This window comes from Elephas maximus, chromosome 16 (assembly GCF_024166365.1).
Source record: "Elephas maximus indicus isolate mEleMax1 chromosome 16, mEleMax1 primary haplotype, whole genome shotgun sequence".
NCBI classification, from domain to species: Eukaryota; Metazoa; Chordata; class Mammalia; order Proboscidea; family Elephantidae; genus Elephas; species Elephas maximus.
The window spans coordinates 50,399,422-50,412,956 of record NC_064834.1 but is presented as its reverse complement, the minus strand read 5'-3'; the positions used below and the strand labels follow the sequence as shown (position 1 = coordinate 50,412,956).

The 13,535-nt window shown below is 38.0% G+C and overlaps 1 protein-coding gene across 5 annotated transcripts in view; it reads left to right on the top strand.

Moving 5' to 3' along the window:
* Window positions 1–13,535, top strand: part of HPSE2 (heparanase 2 (inactive)) — a 702,461-nt gene that overhangs the window by 470,474 nt on the left and 218,452 nt on the right. For all 5 annotated transcript variants that reach the window (XM_049855686.1, XM_049855684.1, XM_049855688.1 and 2 more), the window contains one exon: window positions 5,890–5,937. In XM_049855686.1, the coding sequence (XP_049711643.1) occupies window positions 5,890–5,937 (48 nt within the window). The remainder of the gene's footprint in view (window positions 1–5,889; window positions 5,938–13,535) is intronic.

The following is a 13,535-nucleotide window of genomic DNA, read 5'->3' as shown; positions in this document are numbered from 1 at the left end:
CTTAATGTGTACTTTCATAGACTTAAGTCTAGGAATTAGAATGGAAGTGGATGGTTGAAAATCCTTGGATAATACCAGGCCCTAAGCCGAATTTCAGTTTCCCAGTGGTATTTCACTCCTGACAGCATTATTCTGTGCGCATGTTATTCCACCTCTAATATTACCGTTGCTGAGCATTTTGCAGCTGCGTCGAAGTTATTTATTTATGTGGTTTGGGCCAGTTTCTGAGAAAAAGGCAGAACTCGAGAACAGAAGAATCTATCAATGTTAGATTTGAACAAAGAAAATTATGATTTTTTTGGACTTCTTGTCCTTTATGGTGCCAATATAGATGTAAAAGCACAGTGTAGAAATGATACAGATACAGAGTAGATATAGAAAGCCTTAATTTTCAGGGAAGGGGCATGGGTGGGAGGGGATACCCCAAACTCATTGACTATCCTCTCTGTTCCTTGGAATTTTGTCTAATTAACTTTGTGTTATTTCTGTGGGTAGTTTTTCTTCTTCTAGTGCTGTCTTAAAAAAAAAAAAAAAATCATTCAAGGGCTTCTGGAAACCGAATATTTGCCACATTTCAGATGAATTTTTTACACTTCCTCAAAAACAAGGGTGTGCTTGGTCACCCTAGTGGTATTTGGAAACGCATGTTCTTTTGACATAATTTGCAAATTGTGTTTTTCCCGCTCTTAATATGTTTAGAAATACTTCCATATGCTTGAAATTGGTCTTATCATTTTGCTAAGAGGGAAAAAGGAAAAATGTAGTTTATAGCAATTTTCACATGAACGTATATTTAATAATGGTCTATTTCCTCAGAGTTAGCTGTAACAACTTTTCTACTGGCTTATCATCTATTAAAGTGAAGAAAATAATAATGTTATTTGTTCAAAATGTTAAATTGTGATTTAAATATTTTAAAAATACAATGAAACTAAAAATATACTTATTTTGAGTTGATATACAAAATTAGATATTAGATAGGGACCTGACTTTATTTTAATTTCCCCCCCAAACTGACAGCAAGTCACACAGCACCATTCAAAAATGTTCCAGCTTCTCATATACTAATTTTTTATATACTAAATTCTTATATATAAATCTCTTAAATTTATTCTGTTCCATAGATCTCTCTACCAATTCCTGAGCCAGGAATGTTTTAATCATTGCAGGTTTTATGATGTACTTTAATACATGGTAGATCAAATGCCCTTTCATTATTTAAATTTTTCAGAAAATTTCTGGCTTCTTCCAGATGAACGTTGCAATGATTTTTTAAAGTTTCAAAAATATCTGCCGGGATTTTTTATTAGAATTTCGTTAAACCCATAAATTAGTTTAAGAAGAATAATTGGTTTTTCTACCCAATTCCTATACTCATTTTTGAAATATTTCTCTGTAGATTGTATAATATTCTATAGATAAGTTCATTATATTTATAGATAAGTTCATTATATTTAATATTTAATTACAGATTTTATAGATTTTCTTTGAGGGGTGTGGGAGGGGATGTGGGGAGAAAACATTAAGTGTCCTTAACTCTACTTTTTACCATTCTTTTCATAATGCTATTTTTTTTAATAATAAGGACTTAATTATCAACCTATAACAGAACGAAGTATCCAATGATTATAAGGATCTCCAGATTACAGTATCAGGAAGAACAAGTTTCCAACTGGAACATGCCAAATTAGATTTGTTATTGTCTGTCCAGAGCCTATAGCCAAGCAGGACATTGATGATTTTTTCCCTAATTTTTCTTATGACTCATAGCTCTTACTATCAGCAATTATTTAGTTCAAGTTCCTTGAGGCATGTTCAGGAGGACTGGAATATATTCACCAACATCAATATCAAAAGTCCTCTCCTGGGCTCCTGTGTTCAGGCTAATGGTATTACTGCAATTAAAACATTGGTGTCCTCCCTTACACACCCTACCCTACTTAAATTCAACTGCCAAGTCCTGTTGAGAGTATCAAAAGTATCTCTCAGTTGTGTATTTTTTTTCATTTCCTCATTTCAAAGCTTCTGTCACTCTGTAGTCATCTCCTGCCAGCTTATCTGTACCAGCACCTTTCATCTTTGCTGTAGCCAGAGTGGTCTTTCTAAAACTCAAATCTGATCCTGTCGCTCCCTTGCTTGTGTTTAAACACAGGATAAAGCCAACAAACATACATGGAGGACGAGGTAGCTGTATTTTACAATATTATATTGGGTATTAGTCATAGGTAAATAGGACCTGGACTGGAGTTGTACCTTGTTGTTAAAGGATAAAGGTCAGACTTGTTAGCATCACAGGCCAGGTTTAGTGATCTGACCAGCCAGCCTCTACAGCCTCATCTCCTGCTGCTCCCTTACCTGTCTCCTGACATCCAGTCACAGTGGACTCCTGAGAATATGGTTCACCTTGACTCTTTTTGATTTGCTCCTGCTGCATGGGCAGCTCTTCTTGGCAAAATCTGAACCTTCCTTCAACGCCAGATCCAAAGTCATATACAAGGTGAAGCTTTTTTCAATCTTTATTCCTCTTTTAACACCATAGGAGGCAGAGCTAATTGCTCTTTTGATTGTGTTCCACAGCAGTTAGTTTTTACCAGTAATACAGCACATCCTGGAGCCCTGGTGGTGTAGTGGTTAAGAGCTCAGCTGCTAGCCGAAAGGTCAGCAGTTCAAAGCCACCAGCCATTCCTTGGAAACCCTATGGGGCAGTTCTCGTCTGTCCTATAGGGTCGCTATGAGTCGGAAGTGAATCAACAGCACCTAACAACAACAGCCGCCCATATTAGCCTTTTATAGCTAATTGTATAAGTATCTGTCTCCTTGGCTTTATTGCAGTTGTCTTGTAGCAGAGACCCTCACTGATTAACCTTCGATACCAGCACATCGTCTTACAAATAAGCCCTGAAATGCTCAAGTGTAGGAGAGAAAGCCAACACGCAAAGGTGCTCAGGCCTTCTTTTTCTCTTTCAATAATTACAGCACTGTTTTCTCAAACAAAACTTCAACTTATTTTTGCATCTTAGAGTTGTACTATACTCCTTGGCCTTAGTGACTTGGAGGCAATATAGGATGTTAGAAAGAGGATAGGAATTAGAATCAGAGAACCTGGGTTTAGTCCGCGCTGTTTAGCTCTGTGAGTTTGAGCAGGTTATGTAACTTTCGTGAAACTCAGCCTTTTCCATTGTAAAACAGGAATATACACTTAATAGGGTTGTTTTGAGGATTATGTGAAATTATACATATAAGAAACTGAAAAACATTTTATAATGAGAAAGCACTATAAATATCCGTATTATTTTTATATGTAAACGAAGCTAGTTTTAAATGAAATAGTTCCTTCTCAGTTTTACATAAAACAATTCTATTTTAGAGATTATTCTGGAGGTGTAAACATGTAACTACATTTTTAAACATTTTATTCCTTTTTTAAAAAATGATATATGTATCTAAAGATTGTCTAGGTTTTTAATTTTTAAAAAGTCCTGGTTGGAGTGCAAAATTTTATCTCCCTGTCTTTATTTCTGGGCCTTCCTGCTTCTAAGATTATTCTCAGGTCTGCTCTTCTTAGAGTATATGTGTGGCAGGGAAAATATTTTGGATACTAATCTGTTTTCTTTCTCTCGTATGTGTCTATATTTTTCTTTTCCAGTTCAGGTAGGTAGTTGCCTGTGTGCTTGTTGACTCAGGAATAGCACATGGCAGTGCAGAGAAAGCTGACAAACAGCTTTAAAGCCTTTCGAGCTTCTGAATTCCAAAAGACCCTAGACTTAGGGCCAGAAATAGGGAGAATGGAGCTACTGTCTCAGACTCAAAGAGGTTTTTCTGAATTGCGGAAAGGCGATGAGGGGAAGAAGAGAAATCCATGGATTCCAAAAGCAGATGGTACCTGTTATGGATTGACTGTGTCCCCCCAAAATGCATGTCAACTTGGCTCTGCGATGATTCCCAGTATTGTGTGGTTGTCCACCATTTTGTGATCTGATGTGATTATTCTATATATTGTAAATCCTAATGTCCATAATGTTAATGAGGCAGGATTAGAGGCAGTTATGTTAATGAGAAAGGACTCAATCTACAGGGTTAGATTGTATTTTGAGTCAGTCTCTTCTGAGATATAAAAGAGAGAACCGAGCAGAAAGGAGAGGGACCACATACCACCAATAAAGAAGCACCAGGAGCGGAGTGAGTCCTTTGGACCCAGGGTTCCTGTACTGAGAAGCAGGGGAAGATCAATGACAAGGACTTTCCCCCAGAGCTGTCAGAGAGATGAAGCCATTCCCTGGAGCTTATATCCTGAATTCAGATTTCTAGCTTCCTAAACTGTGAAAGAATAAACTTGTTTGTTAAAGCCATCCACCTGTGGTATTTCTGTTATACCAGTACTAGGTAACTAAGGCAGTACCCATGTCCTGCTTCCGAAGGAGTTCTACTAGGAGTGACATGATCCCATACTATACTGGCTGTTTGGGGTGTCTGGATATATTACTTCTGTAGTAGGAACCTAGTAATCTGTATAATGGCCTTATTGCACTGCCTGGTACCAAATAGGTACTCAGTTAAGGTTATTTTCCCTCCAATCCACATTGACATTTTGGCCCTGCCCATCACACCAGTTTTATTCTTTGATCACCTCCATGCTATGTTTCCCATGCTCTTGCTCCTGTACTGCTGAATGGTACTGGAGAAGAAAGGTAAAATCATGCAGACAAGGGCCAAGTCAGGGCCTTTCTTTCTTTTTAAAATAGACTTCGCTTTGATGCTAATCAGCAGTCCTGCTATCCAGCGCTTACACTTTCTCTTGCGCACCCCTCCAAAGAGACTCAGTCCTCTTCTGCCATCACAGCAAAGCAGAGACTCTGGGCAGTGCTCAAAAACTTCTGGCAAGTCTATGGTGGGGTAGGACAGGGATAGGGCCTTCCAGACAAAACATTGTCTCCCTCACCGGTGGGAGAGTTCTTCAGTTATGGAGTACTTATTGAAGATTTTTTTCTGTCTGAAGTTCTCTTTCATGGCTTCAGGGCTGAAAGGAATATCTTGAAGAACTGAGATGTTCCATTTGATTTCCTGTGTCTGGCTCGCAATGCTCTCAAATAGCAATAATAGCCATGACAGCACATGGTCTAAGAACATGTGAGTAGGGAAAGGAGGTAGGTGAATCATGGAGTTATTCACAGACATGTGATTTATACTACCCTGTGGCATCTGTGAGTCCCCTGATGCTTTTTCATGGCCGTTTGGTTCTCCCAGAAACGCCAGGAGCACAGGAGGCTTTGCTGTGTGCTTAAGCTGTGCAGAACCGGGTCTCGTTTCCCTTTTGTGCTGAGCATGGTTGTCAGATGGCATTCTCTGTTTAGATGCTCTAAAAATGGTTACATTTCTCTTTGTGGTGCCCAGGTCTCTGTACTCAGACAGGTGTGGCAGCCTGTCTTTAGTGCATACTTGATAGTGCTTTATACTTGTATAAATAAACTGGGCTTTCTCATGCTCTCTCCACTTTTTAAAATTCATCTATTGTGCTGTCATCCTTGGAAAATGTTCTAGTTTGTTTCCTAACAGGAATCAGAGCTCTTAGGAAATGGAACAGGTAAGTTTTGCTTATAGGGGAAACAAACAATGTGGGGGCCATCAGGCATGAGCTTGGGAAGTCAGACACAGGTAGAATGCTTTATTAGGGTCTTGATTTCCTGTTGGTGAGCTGAACGTATGGTTACCTTCACCGTTTTTACCGTTTGACTGCAAATAACTATGACCTCCGATGACTGTGGACCGTGGCAGAAAACAGCTGCTCCAGGATTGATCCAATCCATGTCTCTGTTTATCTTATTTTAACCTTGGGGATGTGGTTTACTTTAAGTTACATTTTTTTTTTTTCTTTCTTTCTGTTCCTTATAGATTCATGAAGGTGGCAGGAAGCACGGTGGATGCAGTTACCTGGCAACAGTAGGTATTCATCATTTTTGCTCTTGCTTCTATATCAGCTGTGGTGAAATGAAAGATAATTAGTTGTCACTAAGTTTATAGCTGACATTAAATAAACTATCCTTCATCCTCAGAGAAAGAATTTAAAGCTAAATCCAAAGCTACTGTTATGACACATGCTGTCTCAAAGTACTATACCAAAAAAAAAAGCCAAACCCGTTGCCATCCAGTCGATTCTGACTCACAGAGACACTATAACACAGAGTAGAACTGCCCCATAGAGTTTCCAAGGAGCACCTGGTGGATTTGAACTGCCAACCTTTTGGTTAGCAGCTGTACCACCTAACCACCGTGCCCCCAGGGTTTCCCAAAGCTCTATAAGTTTGTTTATTTTGTTGTTTTAGGGAAAAAATACTGGAAAGCTCAGTTATTAGGTACACTTTTAAATTAATCTGTCATCAATGAACAGGTAATGGGGATCTGAGCATGCCACCTTTTCCCCCATAGACTTTTCTTTTAGGAATAAAAAGAGAGGTAATAATTTTAATTACTCAATGTGTCATGTGAAAGTAGAAACACTTCATTATATTAGTGGCAGTGTTCTTAATTAGTGCCAAGTAATCACTAATATGAAGCAGATTTAAAAAGGAAAAAAAAAAAGAATATGAAGGAATGAAGCAGCTTCAAGAAAGGATGAACCTCGCATTCTAGGAAGAAGCTTACAATGGCAAAGACCTGTTTCCCAAGGGTAGCTTGACTTGTGAAAGTAATTATCTGATACATAAATTAAAATTTTCTCTAAGTCTCCTCATAGCCCTTGTGCCAGAATGTCCAGCATCTCATGACGTCTCATCAATTTTATATTGGAACCCTGACTTTCTCTTCTGTAGGAAACCTATCCTACATATCTTCCAAATTGTCTCTCATCTAATGTGGGCCTCACTGCACAGACATGCACTGCCATCCTGAGCCCTCACACCTTAGCTCTCAACTATGGCTCTCTTTCCTGTTTACTCTAACCCTTCCTACCTAGGTTATTTATTCCTCTTGTCTAACTCCCACGTTACCCCATTGTTTTCGAGTCGATTCCGACTCATAGTAACCCTATAGGACAGAGTAGAACTGCCCCACAGCGTTTCCAAGGAGTGCCTAGTGAATTTGAATTGCTGACCTTTTGGTTAGCAGCCGAGCTCTTAATCACTATGCCACCAGGGTTTCCATTCCCATGTTAAGTGGATCATAGCATCCCTTGGGAGATCCCTGATTAAAAAAAAAAAAAAAAAAAAATTATAGGCATGAAAAAAGGATAGGTAGATGAAATCTTTATTAAGTATACCAAAAAGATTTTTGGTTAGTTGGCAATCAATAACTTTAATCATCATGGCAAATAACTTCACTCTACATTTATACTCTTAGTTTCTCTGAACAAGCTTGAAATGTTTTCAGAAATTCATATCCTCCTTCAATTTCTTTTTCTGAGTCATGGATTGAGTAGGTCTGAGGATTGTGTCATTCCATTGCTTAAAATCTCAGTGTCTTCCTTTGCAATTAGACTAAAAGTTAAAATCTACTCTGGCCTAATAAATCCCTTTTTGTATGGCCTCTGCTACTTTCTGGTCTCGTCTGGTGCTACTCTTCCCTTATTCATTCTGTCCCATCATATCGGTGGTCTTTCAGTTCTTTGAAGGTTCAAGTACATATATGCCTCAGGATCTTTGTATATGGTATCTCTTCCTGGAATACTGTCCTCCCCACTCTGTGTGGCTGGTTCCTCATATTTAAAGTCTCAGCTTACATGTCATATCCTCAGAGAGGCCTTCCCTGACCATCCTGTTTAAAAGAGATTCCTCATTTCATTCTCTTTCATAGTTCTTTGTTTTTTCATAGCATTTACCATAACTTGAAATTATTGCCTTGTTCATAACTTGTTTTTTTTATCCACCAGAATGGAACTTATTCAATTCAACAAGTACTTATTTAGGCAATTGTTTATTAGATACTTATTATGAGGGAAAATAATAACAATAATGACACAGTAAAACCTGTGAAAGCCAGAACTTGTGTAAGGTGGAAACCTGTCAGAGAAGGAAAACTCAAATATTTTCCACTAATAGAGAAGTTAGAAAAGTGGTAATACTGCACCCTGTCAAAGGTGGAAAACTCGTGAGACCCAGAAAAACAAGGCAGTCCTCTCAAGTTGCGGCTCTCACAGGTTTCGCTGTAAAAATAACAATGTGACAGGAACAGGAACTGCTCTAAAACACTATATGTCTTGTGTCTTAGTCATCTGGTACTGTTATAACAGAAATACCACAAGTGGATGGCTTTAGCAAACAAATTTATTCTCTCACAGTCTAGGAGGCTAGAAGTCCAAATTCAGGGCACTAGCTCCAGGGCAAGGCTTCGTTCTCTCTCTTGGCTCTGGGGGAAGATCCTCGTCATCAACCTTCCCCTGGTCTAGGAGCTTCTCATTGCAGTGACCCTGGGTCCAAAGAATGTGCTGCATTCCCAGTGCTTCTTTCTTTGTGGTATGAAGTCCCTCTCCTCTCTGCTCGATTCCCTCTTTTCTGTCTCAAACAAGATTGACTCAAGATATAACCTAATCCTGTAGATTGAGTCCTGCTGCCTCATTAACATAACCGCCTCTCATCCTGCCTTGGTAACATCATAAAATTTAGGATTTACAACACATAGGATAATCACATCAGATCACAAAATGGTGGATACTATGCAATACTGGTAATTATGGCCTAGGCAAGTTTATACACATTTTGGGGGGACACAATTCAACCCATAACACCTTGTCATATCTGTTCTTCACAACAACCAAATGATGTTGGGACTACTATTATCTCCATTTTTCTACAGCTTATAGGAAGCTATAGAAAATCCAAACATTCCACAGAAAATGGCAGATTTTGGACTTGAAGCTGAGTCTTTCTTATTCCAAGGGCTTTTCTCCTAATAACTATTACTGCTTTGATAACAAGACAATGTTCCTTTACTGAGAATCTTAAGTTCTAGTGGAAGAATTAAAATACTGCTCAGTGTCCTCACGAAAGACTACTCGGATAGTGTAACATAGACGCTGAAGCTTGAAGAATGTATAGGATTTGTATAATCTTATAAATGAGAGGGGGGCTCTGGGGGCTTAGTGGTTAAAAGCTTGGCTGTTAACCAAAAGGTTGGCAGTTCAAATCCACCAGCTGCTCCTCGGGAGCCCTCTGGGGCAGTTCTTCTCTGTCCTACAGGGTCACTATGAGTCAAATTGACTCAACAGCAAAGGGCTTTTTTTTTTTTTTTTTTTTTTTAATAAATGAGAGATAATGAGATCAGTGTAGGAAAATTATTGGGTAAGCATGTGGGAGTTGTTAAGTCATCATGGCTGACAGAGAGGGATCAGAGATAGCTTTTTGTCTCTATTCAAGGACTCTCTATAACACAAACGGGATGAAGTGAGCCAGTATTTTTTTGTAATCGGGAAATACATTTTTTATAAATACATTTCATTTATTGGCTACTTTAAAAGTATTGGCCATCTCTCAAGATAAATATCATGTGTTTGCAACTATTCCAAAAATACCCCCCAAAGCAGGGAGACTATTATGTTTCTTTTGGCTCCAGGAAAAGCACTAATTTGGGGACAGCAAGTAGCACCTGGAATCTACTATGTATCCCTTCCAGCCATAGTTCTAAGTCAAGACTTAGAATAGTCGTCAAATAAGTAAGCCCAGCAAACCTGGCTAGAGGACTTTGTGAAAATTAAAGCCAAATGCCATGTTTCTCCAGCCCTGAGAGATGCTGAGGTGAAGGATTCTTAATAATGTAAAGAAAATCAAGAGTTGTTGTTAGGGAAAAAAAAAAAAAAGAAGCCAACATAGAATCTGTCAATATACAGATACATAGGTAGCCAAAAGGATTGATTCAGTAATGGGATATAGAGCCTAGAGCTTGAACAACTAGAATTCTAAGTCTGAAGTCATGAATAAACAGATCTAGTCCCACTATTTTGATTTGGAAGCCCATGTTCTTGGATTTGCTATATTTTGAGAACCAAGATACCTGATCTAATGATTGGCCCTCCCCACTAACCCATGTGGAAAACCCACTAAGAGTTAGTGACCCAAAGATAACAAATATTATAATTAGATGACAAGCATTTTAAAGAAGCTGTTGTAAATACGGAGTCCTGGTGGTGCAGTAGTTAAGAGCTTGGCTGCTAACAAAAAGGTCAGCAGTTAAATTCATCAGTGGCTCCTTGGAAACCCTTTGGGCAGTTCTACTGTCCTGTAGGTTTGCTGTGAGTCAGAATCAACTTGACAGCAATGGGTTTGGGGTTTTATTTGAAATATATTTAAAGAGTTAAGTGAAAACATGTCCATAGTGAGTGAACAGACAGAGGAAAATATCAGCAGTTGAATGGAAACTATAAAAAGAACCCAATGATAATTCATGAACTGAAAAGAGTATCTGAAATTAAAAACTCACTGGATGGGCTTAACAAGATATGGGAAACTAAGAAAGAAAGGGTTAGTGAACTTGCATACTGATTAACAGAAAAGGGGGAAAAAAGATCTAGCACATTGAAAGTGCTCAAATTTGTTGAATGAATGAATGAAGAATGGAAGCGGCCCAACATTCTACAGAGTTGCTTGTGGAGTATAACCTTAACGTTGGGTAAAACAGAAAGCCATACAGAACCTTCTGCTTCCTTAGTGACCCAGACAGCTATGAAAAGCATTCTAATTGCGACAAAGGGGATTGAGGCAGAACAGAATTAACAAGCAAATAAAGATCTTTGCCATCACAGAAGATCACAGGATATATGCTATATGAGCAGTGATCTACAAACCAAGAAGAGGAAAATTGGCTTTTTAAATCCAGAATTTCTATCTTTGGTTATGTCCAATTACCAATACTTTTACTAAGTGGGAAGAAAATGAACTAAGCTTTATCTACCTCAGCACCAATATCAAGTGATCTAACACGTAAGTAATTAGGATCCTTGAGGACAGGAGAGAGAGAATGGGGCATAATTTTTTTTTTTTTTTTTAAAGAAATCAACGCTGAACTCCCAAATTTTGTGGAAAACATTAGCTTACATATGCAAGAAGCTAGGCAAACCCTAAGAAGGATGAAGACAAGGAAAATCACACTTAGGCACATCATAGTCAAACTGCTGCTAACAAAAGATAAAGAGAAAATCATCAAAGAATTCTGAGAAAAATGACATTTTACATACAGGGGAACAAAGACACAAATGATGGCTAACTTGATGTCAGAAACAATGAGGGCCAGGCAACAATGGAACAACACCTGTAAAGTGCTAAAAGAAAAAAAAAGTCAAACCCAGAATTCCATATCCAACAAAAATATTCTTCAAAAATGAAAGTAAAATAAAAGTGTTTTGATAAATGAAAACCAGTAAGTAGTACACTGGCACTACAAGAAATGCTAAAGAAGTTGAAGTTCTTCGGACTGAAAGGAAGTGACAGCAGAAGCAAACTTGGATCTCAAAACAAGAATGAAGAGCTTTGGAAATGTTAAATTTGTGGATAAAGGTAAAAGACTATTCTAAAAATTCTCTTAATTAAAAAAAAAAATCAACTGATTCTAATGCAAAAATATAACATTGTATTAGGGAGTTTATAACATATGTTGTTGTTAGTTGCTGTCAAGTCACTTCCAACTCTTAGTGACCCAGTGTGTGCAGAGTAGAAATGCTGGGTAGGGTTTTCAAGGCTGTAACCTTTTGGAAGCAGGTTGCCAGGCCTGTCTTCCAAGGCATTCTCAGGGTGTTCAAATAGCCAAACTTTCAGTTAGTATTCAAATACTTAACCATTTGTATCATCCAGGGACTCCTTTATAATATATAGAGATGTAAAATACACGACAATAATACCATGAAAGATGAGGAAGGAAGGTAGTAATGGAATTATACCATTTCAAGGTTCTTACATTTTACCCGAAGTGGTACATTATTAACTTGTATCATAGTGGACTCGAGGGCAACTGGTTTAATTCATCTTTAAACTCTGTACCAGTGGGGTAAACCTGCTCTCAGTACATTTAGATACCTCAGTTTAGCCATCAGCTTTATCTTTTCCCTGGAGATAGTTCTCCTGGAGCAGTGCCTCCTGTTCTAACCTGCACTAGTTGATCTTATGCTTTCTGCACAGCTATTGTCCCAGGATCTCCCTTCACCATCATCCTGGGGATCCCTTTTGCCTCTCTTATTTGTTAGATCCATGTTTTGTTTTGTTTTGTTTGAGGCTTACTCCCTCAATTTGGTAGAACACATTTTCCAGGAATTTCCTGAGAAAAGATTAATGAGAGGTAAAAACGTTGAGACTTGCGTTAGGGTTTGATTTATATTTTGGATGTGAATAGGTTTCCCTCAGATTTTGACACCATTTTATTCTGGTTTTCCTTGTGGTGATTGAGAAATCTGATGCCTTTTTTATTTCCTTTTTTTTTGTATTTGCCTAGTTTTTTTTTTTTTTTTTTTCTCTCTCTCTCTTAATACTTTTAAGATCTTCTCCTTCTTTCCAGTGATCCTTTATGTGGCTCTCTTTTCATTCTGTTCACTCAGTGGGCATTATCAATCTGAAATTCATGCCCTTAAGTTGAGGGACATTTTCCTGAAACTTTTTTCTTTAATAAGTTCCTTCTTTATATTTTTTCCTGCTCTCTTTTAAGAATTCCTATTAGCTAGATACAATTTTTATATACTTTCTCTCCCTTGTTTTTTCTTCTGTCTTCTGAGAAATCTCCTTAATCATCTAAATTTTCTGTTGAAATGTTCATTTTTGCTATCATATTTGTAATTTCCAAAACCTCATTTCTATTCCTCATAACTTCCTTTTTATAGCTCCTTATAGCTCCTTTCCTTGTTTGTGGATGCAGTATATTCTATATTCTCTCTGAGGGTATCAATTTTAGGTTTTGTTTGTTTCTTTTCTTCCTTTTTTCACATTTCTTTTTATTTTTTTTCTTCTGGTAGTTTCCTCACAGTGCCTGCATTACTATTGTTTCCTCTATGTCCTCTTCCCTCCCTCCCTCCCTCCTAATTTTTTATCTTGGTCTCTTTCACATGAAAGCTTGTCCTTAAATTTATGATGCTCCTTGGATCTTTACTCTTATTTTCCAAAGAGGCATTGAAAAAGCTGATTGAAAGTTTTTTGTTCGTGAGCATTTCTTCTGAACTACTGGGGTCTATGAAGAGTGATATGGCTGGGCGATTACATTAAGGGACTCCCAAATGTCCATATCTGTTAGTCTTTTGGGCAATTCCGTTTTTCCAGATAAAAATCTTTTAATCTCCTGACTTGCAAGTATAAATCTGCTAGCATCCTCACATCTGAAGGAAGGGGGTGGATGTCTCATTGTTTAGTATGTAGCCTTTCTTGTAATCCTCTTTTTTCAGTGTGGTTACCCCTATCTCAGCAGTGCTTGGTGGCTCTGACTCTAGTTTATTCTCTAGTGTTCTGTTCACTTGGAAATGGGGCAGTTTCCCAACTATGTAGTGCAGTGCTTACCCAAGTATTTGGCCTCAGGACCCTTTCACTCTTGAAAAATATTAAAGACCTCAAAGAATTTTATGTGGACCATGTTTATAT